The 9,640-nt window shown below is 43.4% G+C and overlaps 1 protein-coding gene across 1 annotated transcript in view; it reads left to right on the top strand.

Annotated features, from left to right (window-relative positions):
• Positions 1-9,640, top strand: part of OBSCN (obscurin, cytoskeletal calmodulin and titin-interacting RhoGEF) — a 214,003-nt gene that overhangs the window by 129,793 nt on the left and 74,570 nt on the right. Inside the window, 11 exon segments of the mRNA XM_019471183.1 lie at positions 906-2,261; positions 2,886-3,164; positions 3,541-3,619; positions 3,990-4,108; positions 4,923-5,120; positions 5,547-5,579; positions 5,685-5,783; positions 6,242-6,460; positions 7,267-7,333; positions 8,956-8,984; positions 9,291-9,419. Coding sequence (XP_019326728.1) covers positions 906-2,261; positions 2,886-3,164; positions 3,541-3,619; positions 3,990-4,108; positions 4,923-5,120; positions 5,547-5,579; positions 5,685-5,783; positions 6,242-6,460; positions 7,267-7,333; positions 8,956-8,984; positions 9,291-9,419 — 2,607 coding nt within the window.

Here is a 9,640-nt window from a genome sequence, read left to right as displayed (position 1 = left end):
GTACTGAGCATGACGTCCCATGGTGTGGAATGTCCCTCTGGCCAGTTTGGGTCAGCTGTCCTGGCCGTGCCCCCTCCCAGCTTCTTGTGCACCTCCAGCCTGCTCAGTCAGTAGAGCATGGGAAGCTGAAAAGTCCTTGACTAGTGTAAGCACTGCTCAGCAACAACTGAAACATCGGTGTGTTATCAACATTGTTCTCATCCTAAATCCAAAACACAGCACTGTACCAGCTACTAGGAAGAAAATTAGCTTTATCCCAGCCAAAATCAGGACAGAGCCAGATGTGGATGTCCCAGACAGCCTGGAGCATCTCAAATGGCACTGGGCACTATGCAGAGGCAAGTCAGCGTGTCCCAGAGGGTGAGTCACAACCTTCAGACTTAGACACATCTAAACCGAAGTATCTACCGGCAGATACCTCCATATGAGGTGGGAGTCAGCTCCCATTACAACCAGTGGAGATCTACTCAAGCTAATCAGTGAAGCCCTGTATAGCTGTAAAATAGGATGAGCCTGGAATAGCTTTCCAGGCTCCACTGGCAGCCTTAACAAGGTATTCATTGACTGTGACATTCCAAAAGGGCAGAAATTTATTTATTGGGTTCAAATGTGCGAGGAAGAAATAAAAATGTTGTTTGGCCGTGTTTTATGTGCATGCATAGAATCACAGGATAGTTGAGGTTGGAAAAGACTTCTGGAGATAGTGTAGTCCACCCCCCTGCTCAAAGCAGGGTCACCTAGAACAAGTTGCCCAGGACCACATCCAGTTATATTAATGTCACATTTTGTTCTCAACAGAATGTTTAGTTAAATGCCATTGATGCTCTTCTGTCCAGGCTTTAGAATAACATTTCCATGTGCTTTCTTGCACACTTTTAACATCTTATCAATTTAATTCTCCCCAGTTCCCACAGTGACAATGCTAAAAGAGATTGCCAGGGAAGTACCCGCTGCAAGCCAACCAGAAGAGCTGGTGGATGGCCATGTCCAGCCCAGCTTGCCCCCTGAGGCTGCTCAGGAGGGAGACCTTCACCTCCTGTGGGAAGCCCTGGCCAAGAAACGCCGGATGAGCCGGGAGCCCACCTTGGATTCCATCAGCGAGGTGCCTGAAGAGGACGAGAAGCTTCAGAAGTTGAGGAAGGAGGAAGCGGAGATGTCTCACTATTATTCAGAGGAGTACTCCACGTGTGACGAGCTGGCTAGGACAGGAGAAGCAGATTTCTCTTTCACAAGCTCAGATGATGAGTCGAGAGCTGGGACTCCTTCACTGGTGAACTACCTCAAGAAAGCTGGGAAGACAAGTGTCAGTGTAACTAGCAAGGTTCAGTCCACCTCCACAGGCAAATTATGGAAACAGTGGGAGAAATCCAGTGTGGAGGCAGTTGTGGCTGCCCCAGCTGCTAAGCCAGCTGAACCAGAAATACCAGATTTAGATGATCCTTCCATGAACAAGGCCGCTGTGAAGATCCAGGCTGCTTTCAAAGGCTACAAAGTCAGGAAAGAGATGAAGCAACAAGAGTGCCCAGTGTTTACTGAGACCTTCAAAGATTTCTCTGGTGAGCCTGGAAGCACTCTCCACCTTGAGTGTGTGGCACACAGCAAAACTGACATGAAAGTCCGTTGGCTGAAAGACGGGGAAGAGCTTTCAGATGGTCGCTACTTTCACATAGACAATTACAGTGATGGGACCTGCTCTTTGATTATCACTGGCCTGGAGAGGAAAGATGCGGGTAAATACACCTGTGAGGCATCTAATAAATTTGGCAAGGTTTCACACAGTGCTAAGGTGGTTATTGGCACTCAGGAACCTCAAGTTCTTTGTAAGGAGAAGCAGGTTAAACAAAGCACTGACAGTGAGACAGAGAGCTCATCTGGCAGTGAGCTGGATGATGCTTTCCGTAAAGCAGGAAGGCGACTTCATAGACTCTTCAGGACCAAGATCTCAACAGAGATCTCTGATGTGGAGGAAGAGCTCTTTGTCAGTGCAGATGAAGGGGACATAGAGGTGGTCGACCATCAGACGTATCGTGAGGATGACCAGTACATCTACATCAAGTTTGAAATCTTGTCTGAGGCAAAAACTGCTGCCACTCGATTCAGAGACATGTTTGGTGCTCTGGGAATTCCCGTGGAGATTGACATTTTGGAACAAGGCCCTAAAAAAATTGAATTGCGTATTGGGAAAGCGACACCACCCACCCATGAGAAGTTTGCACTCCCAGTAGTGAGACCTCCACCACCTTTGCTGACTTCTGATACAGGTAGGTGAAGCAAACCTGTTAATTCTTTGGAAAAGACAGCTGGAGCAGGTCAGAATGTTATCTTTTCACTCGCAAATAACTTCCAAAAAGCCTTTGTTTTTCATTTGGTGCGGATATTTTTCTGGAAACTTTGTACTTTTGGAAAAACTGATGAATTTTTTCTTCTTTTTCATTTTGAGGGAGAGGAGGGAGGTTAGTGATGAAGGAGGGGGTTGCAAAGTACAACAAAGCTGCTATCTACAAAGCTGCTTTTCACAACAGAAATGTCCCCTACTACAATAATATGGCCATAAATGCTATAATTATTATACTTAAATAAATGAAACGGTTTTCAGAACAGTCCTGAGGGAGACAAGACATTTCGGCAAGGAGAGGAACAGGGGCAATGTATAGTTTGCAGTTGTGGTATTGCAATGCTTATGGAGCTATGAAGATATGGAATATCTTCATAGTGTTTGTCAGGGAGTTTCTTCTTGACTGTTTTCATAGAGAAAATATATCACTCTGCAATTAAAAAACCTAGGAACCATAACTCTTCAGGCACGGGGCAGCAGTGCTCTTAAAATACATATTTTAACACAACCAAGCTTTTCCTTTTTTCTCTCCTGACTACCCTGACTTTAGCTCCCATGTTCATGACGGAGCTCCAAAACCAAGAGGTACAAGATGGATATCCAGTCAGCTTTGACTGCATTGTCGTTGGCAAACCGCTCCCCACGGTTCGCTGGTTCAAGGACGGGAAAGCTATTGAAGAAAACGATCATTACATGATCAACGAGGACCAGGAAGGGTGCCATCAGCTGATCATCACAGCTGTGGTCCCCACTGACATGGGTGTTTACCGTTGCCTCGCTGAAAACAACGTGGGAGTTGCTTCAACCAAGGCTGAGCTTCGAGTGGACTGTAAGTCCCAAAATCACTGTGGAAAAACCAAGGGAAGGGGTCCTGCTTGAGAGGTGGATAACTTTTTTTTTCCCCAGAAAGACACCATTTTCCTAAAAAAAAAAAAAAAAAAAAGTATGCGTTGCCCACAGAATGTTTCACTTGGAAACCTCTTGGGTTCAGTTGGGTTTTGTCAACTCCAAGGCAAGGCTCAGAGCAAAGCTTTTCAGATAAACAGAGGTGTTTGCCATAATCCAGGGACGTGTGGGATCCTGCTGCAGTAGCAGCGTGAAATCGACCTGCTAGTCACTCAAATTAGTAGGGAAACTATAATTATAGTAAGAAAAAGTGTTTCAAAGCCCAGATTATAGAAAACACTTCCTTTTCCATTTAACAGTGACCAGCACCGACTATGAGACAGCAGCAGATGCAACAGAGACATCTTCTTACTACAGTGCCAAAGAATATATTTCAAGGTAAAATATCGAACTCTAGTTCTTTCTAACTTCTGACTTGGTAAGATCAATATGTACGCTTATGTCCAGCCTGGTTTTGCTATATCTAGCAGGGCCAGTTTAATGTCAGAAAGGAACAGCCAGACCAGCTGAGATGCAATAACTGCCACAGCTGGACATTTGTCGTGTGCAAACTTGCTCTGGCTGCCTTCAGGCTAGCCTGGGTATTTCTCCACGGTATCACTCCATTACTTGTCATATTACATGTCATATGGTGCTGAATCTGTTGTCATGATGACAAAACCCACGGACTGACTTAACCTAAAATAGGTGATTCCGATTCCTAACTCTTTTCTGGCTTGCTGACTTTCTTCTTTCTAATTTCTTCTAGCCGAGAACAGGAGGAATCGACCACTGAGGAGGAACAATTGCCCCAGATCTTCGATGAGCTTCATGATATTCATGTGGCACCTGGAGCATCACTGGCTAAATTTCACCTGAAGGTGAAAGGTGAGGGGAGCCCACAGCACTGTCAGTTGTTCCAGGTTTGCTATCAGGTTAAGTGCTGGACAAGGTTTTCTGATGTGCTCTTCTGCAGCTGTGACCCCAGTCCATGCATCTTGCACCACGTTTGCACAAACTAGCTAGAAGTATGTGTTCATGCTGATGAACATTGACTTTTGCAGCAGACTGAGGCAGATTAAGTGTCTCATTCTGTGTCCATGTCTCCAGGCATAATTACAGGCATACGCTTCTGAAAACTGAGTCCTGTAATTCTCTGAGCACATTAGTTATGGAGGAGCAATAAGGAATAAAAAAAATTAGTGAGGGTGTCCTTTATTCTCCTTAACAAATGAAACAGTCCTGGACTTGCCTTACTCTATGAGGGGGTTGCTGCTACAACCTAAAACTGCACAAACGTTGTCCTGGTGTTGACTGTCCGTGGTAGGGAGAGGTGGGGATTCTCCTGTTTTCTCCGATTGCTGCCTATAAAAATGACGAGAACTGTTTTGGCTTCAACTTTTCTCTTTGTGTATGTTGCAAATCAGACCTGAGTGTTACCCTTCCAACCTGGAAGGCATTTGCACATGCAGCCAATATGGGGAGTGCCAGAAACTGAAGAGACAGGAGAGAACTTTAATAGATAAATAGAATTTCATGAATTTGCAGTCATTCCTAATTGGGTAAATCCTTGAAACAGCAGCCCTGGGCAGAGCTGAGGATTCCTTGGCTCCTGCTCAGAAGGATCTGCCTGTTTGGAGATGCTCCCAAATCGATGTTGCCAATGCATTCTGTTCTCCGTGTCTGTAACTGCTCCTCGCAGGGTACCCGCAGCCTCGTCTCTATTGGTTCAAAAACGGACAGCCGTTAAAGGCCTCGGATCGCATCCTGAAGACTGATAAACAGGAATTCCACTTGCTGGAAATTCGCGACGTCACTAAGGCAGATGCTGGCCAGTACTCAATATTTGTCATCAACTCTGCTGGTTCTGCATATTCATCGGCTAGGCTGGTAGTCAAAGGTAGGTATTGGACTATTTCTGGCACCTGCTTTTCTCTATTCCAGTGGCTCCTTCCATTTTATATAGTTATTTTTCTTGAGAAAGCCTACCAAGGTAAGTCAAGTGAGGCGGGGAAGTCTGTAGATAAGAGATAACATGCTTTAATCTTGGTTCACCTATAAATTTACTGTGTGTCCCGAAGATGAGATATGCCACTTCTCTGGGGTCTGACTTGTCTCATAAACATACATTTTATTCCTGCCCAACCTCATTCACTTTAATGGTTCATTTTATTAAAACTGAGGGCCTCTTATAAATCATACTAACATTTCTGTGTAATATCTCCTGCAAGGAGTAATCCCCTGGAATCACTTTTTTATTTTCCTTCAACTCATGGACAGAAAGGTATTTGTATCTGTCATTTTGTTTTTTCTCCTTGTGTTACAGATCCTGATGAGAAAGAAGAGCCGTCAGAAACAGGTGAGAGAAGCCATAGCGGGTGGTAACAGAACCCCTAGGATTTTTTCAGTAGTCTAAACTCACACAGAAGGTGTCACCACGTTTCATCAATAATGTCATTTTCAGATTCCCATGAGCAGCTGATACCACCAAGGTTCCTAGAAAGATTTACCAATAAAAAGGTGAAAAAAGGTGCAAGCATCACATTATCTGTAAAAGTTGAAGGTAAGTGGATAGATACCTTGCCTCTCTGCATAACACTTGAATTGCATATCTTCATGACACGTTCTAGACTCTCTCTGGCCCAAGTCATTGTAACCTCATCTCCTGTACCTGAAGTCTGGGACTCTACTCCCAACTTTGTAAGAGACTTTATGTGCTTTACAGAAAAGCATCTTACTCATCTTCACCTCCATTTTCCTGTATGTAAAAACAGGGATAATAACACTTATTAGTCTTATGAAGATGTGTTGGTTAACAGTTTTGGTTTTACAAAAAGGTTTAATGTTCTTATGAGTGTGCTGTAGCAAGGTTTAGGTTCCTTTATTATATATTATGCCTGTTATTGTTGGAAAAGTATCAGGAAACAGATCAAAATAGCATTTATTCACAGCTTGGCTCATAACTGTAAGGAAGGAACACCATTAGGAAAATTAAAGCTCATTGCATTGGTTTTCCTTTAGGACATCCACCGCCAACTATTACTTGGCTGAAAGAAGAGCCTCGGGAAGATCTCCTGTGGATCAAACCAGACACTCCTGGGTATAAACTTGCCAGTTCAAATATGCATCACAGTCTAATCCTGTTGGATGTTAAAAAGAAGTACAGTGGAGCTTATACGTGCATTGCTACCAACAAGGCTGGCCAGTCCATCTGCACCGCCACCCTGGAAGTTGCAGATGGTAAATCTTTGTTACAATACAAACACATTCTCTATGTTACCTTTTATACAGTGCCTAAGAGAAAAGTAGACATGACTGATAAGGAAATTAATCAAATCACAACTGAAAAAAATTCATTTTCCCAAGATCAGCCATGACTTTGCTTGCCTTTCAAACGATTACACTCTTTACTTCTATAATGTTTTACATTTCTGATCCTATCTTGGATTAACAGCAGCATCTTTTCTGTATAAACAGAAGACAAGTCTAACAAACAACCAAATTAAGCACAAAGGAAAAAGAAAGGAAGAAAGGCAGTGTAAAGTAACTAGAAAAAGTCACCATTTGAAAGATTTTTGAGTGTTTCACTCTACTAAGGTATTTTGCATTGTAGAATTGCCTTAAGGCAGCTAGAGTTATTTGATTCCCCTTTTGCAGAGCTTTCCAGGGCCTCTCCTGGCACAATTCCTTCAGTAAGACAGGGGACAAGCAAATACAGGCTGGGAGTAGGGACAGCATTGTGAAGGACTCCATTTTTCTGTTATTCTTCCTTGCATCCCACATTTTTACTGTACCAAGAGCTACAGGAGTATAGCTTGAGCAGTGTAGAGAAGTGGCACAATCATACACCTATGTGAACAGGGAGAGGAGCAAACTATTTGCATCATGTGAGTGGGAGTATGTATCCTGGTCAGGAGCTGCTAACAGGGCAGATTCAGTATTCCAGTGTTCCCAGTAATCCATGTCTAGAAAATGTGCCTACATTAAATACATAAAAAGAACATTCTCTGCCTTCTGTCCTCTAATGATAAATCCTAATCTTGCAGTGAAAGAGGCTGAAGTTCTGACCCAGGAGCGTGTGATGGTGTCAGAAGCCATCATGACCACACTGGGGTAAGTGGTTGGCCACCCATGCTGAAGTGGAGCAGTGCAGGTACCACCCTGCAGAAGTTCCCATGAGTCACTTTTAGGCAGTGTTCACTTTGGACACCTTATATTCGTGTCTCAGCACTAGAGTTAAAATAGTTTGAGGTCCTAGGATGGAAAGTGCTATAAATACTCTAGTATCAATGTCGGCCATTTATGCTTGATTATCAGGGAGGATAGGAGCAAGGACAAAAAAAATATTAAAAATTGGGGTAGGTTATATAAAACTCTTGCTACTTTTTCATCTCCTAAGAAGAATGCCAAAAAAATTCACAGGGTCAAGGTCTGACTGTTACTTGCCAACATTGAAATACGCAATGAAATACTTCTTTACTTCACAGAAAAAGAAGTAGATGAAAAGGGTCGGCTCACAAACTTCTTGTTTACAAATGCACCCAAAGAATAACCTCCTCAGTTCGCCATTCTTGGCTTGGATACTAGGCAGACACAGTCTGAAAAGCGGTATCCACCTGAACACGCTTTAGCTTCTAGAATATGTCTAGCCTAAAAGGCTTGACCAGTCTTCCTCTGAAGTGTGAAGAAAGTTAAGAAAGCTGCAGTGTGAATTCAGCTATTCCACTGCAACCTCTCCCAAGGATGTGCCCGGGCTCTGTTAGGCATACTTAGTGATATATGGTTTATCATATATCAAGTGGAGTGAGCTTCCTCCTGCTTCCTATGTACTAACAGAGAATTAGGGCAGATCAGCTTTTGAAATGAAAATTTATGTCCTGCCTCCAAAAAGCACAGGAATAGCAGAGATGTTGACTTCAGGATATTAGTGTTTTGACAGAGTAGTCATAGAAAACACCACAAACCCTCTTCATCAGATCCAAGCAAATGCTGGTAGTTCTTCACGCCCGTGAAGCCATTTTCGCTCGGTGTTGACAATACAGTCTCCTGCCCCTTTCCTGCTGGGATGAATGAATTTGGTGCTGGTAAAAGCTGTCAGTGTAGCAAGGGTCTCTTTGGACCTGAAAACCACTGCAGTACCGGTAGTCAGCTTGCTTCCCCAACCACAGGCATCCTGATGTGATGGGAGCAGATCTCTTGGCAGGACCACAGCATATGCGTATTCTCCAGTCCTTGGTTTCCTGATGAAACCACTGGAAATTGTTGAGCGTTAGTTCGCTGAAAACTGACTGAGACTACAGATCCCACTTGACATAATGTCTCCAACTGTAATAGCTTTATTTCAGTGTCAGCTGGGAATAAAGTCCCAGTAGTAGCACCAGGGAGATGGAGGCTACTCTGTTCTGCAACCCACTCCCTGAGCAGCCAGGTCTTCTCAAGCAACAGTTTGAAATAAAAGTCAGGAATAAGGAGAATTCTCAGATGAGACTTGGCTCAAAGACTAAGACACCCAAGTGTTTCTGTGCCCATATGACCCAGGTGCCCCAGTTCTCATTTCTTACAGTGGCCCTGGTGAGTATCGGCTACCAGCACCTGCAGTCCAAACCAGAGTCCTAAGTTAGATATTCCTAGCCGTCACGTACAAGGTTTGAGAAGGAGGGGGTGTTTCTCATGTAGTTCTCTTTACTACACATTTTGTTTTAATTTTTAACTCTGCTTTACTCTTTCTTTTTCAGAGCTATTCATCCCTCTGAAATAAGAGAAGGTAAGAGAAGCTATTTTCTCTCTCCTAACTCCTGCCCTTCACATCTACAGCTGAGATTGTCTATGTATTTCATGATTACCACCTACTTTTGTCCTGTTTTCTTGAAACTGTCTGAAATGTTGGAACTTTTCAGGACTGGTCTCTGTTCAAGGGTGAATTATGTGGATGAAGTGTGAGCCAGCACAGTTTTAAAAACAGGGGAAGTGAAGAAAATTAGACCTTCCTTCCACAGAAGGTTTTGTTACTCAAAAAAAGATGACTTTCCAATGACATTGCTTGCTTAACAGAAAATCCTCTCTTTTCCAGGAGACCTTGAAGCTGATAGAGAAGGTGTACCCAAAAGCCCTGTTTCATTAGCTGATGTTGGCTCGGAAGAGTTCTTCCAGAAACTCACCTCGCGTATCTCAGAAATGGTATCTGCAAAAATAAGTCAGGGTAAGGAACCTGGCAAACACAATTTGATTAGTGTATGCAATCTTTTTTTAGGTATCATTTGGACTTTAAATATCAGTGAGATTTATGAAGCAGGTTTTGAGACAGTCATCCTGCATAATCATAGAATCATAGAATCATTGTGGTTGGAAAAGACGTCTAAGATCATCGAGTCCAATCGTTAACCCAACACCACCATGCCCACTAAACCATGTCCCTAAGTG

This window comes from Aptenodytes forsteri, unplaced genomic scaffold, assembly GCF_000699145.1.
Source record: "Aptenodytes forsteri isolate BGI_AS27 unplaced genomic scaffold, ASM69914v1 Scaffold80, whole genome shotgun sequence".
Taxonomy (NCBI): domain Eukaryota; kingdom Metazoa; phylum Chordata; class Aves; order Sphenisciformes; family Spheniscidae; genus Aptenodytes; species Aptenodytes forsteri.
Note: the sequence above shows the minus strand (reverse complement) of the source record. Positions and strands in the feature narration are given on the sequence as shown.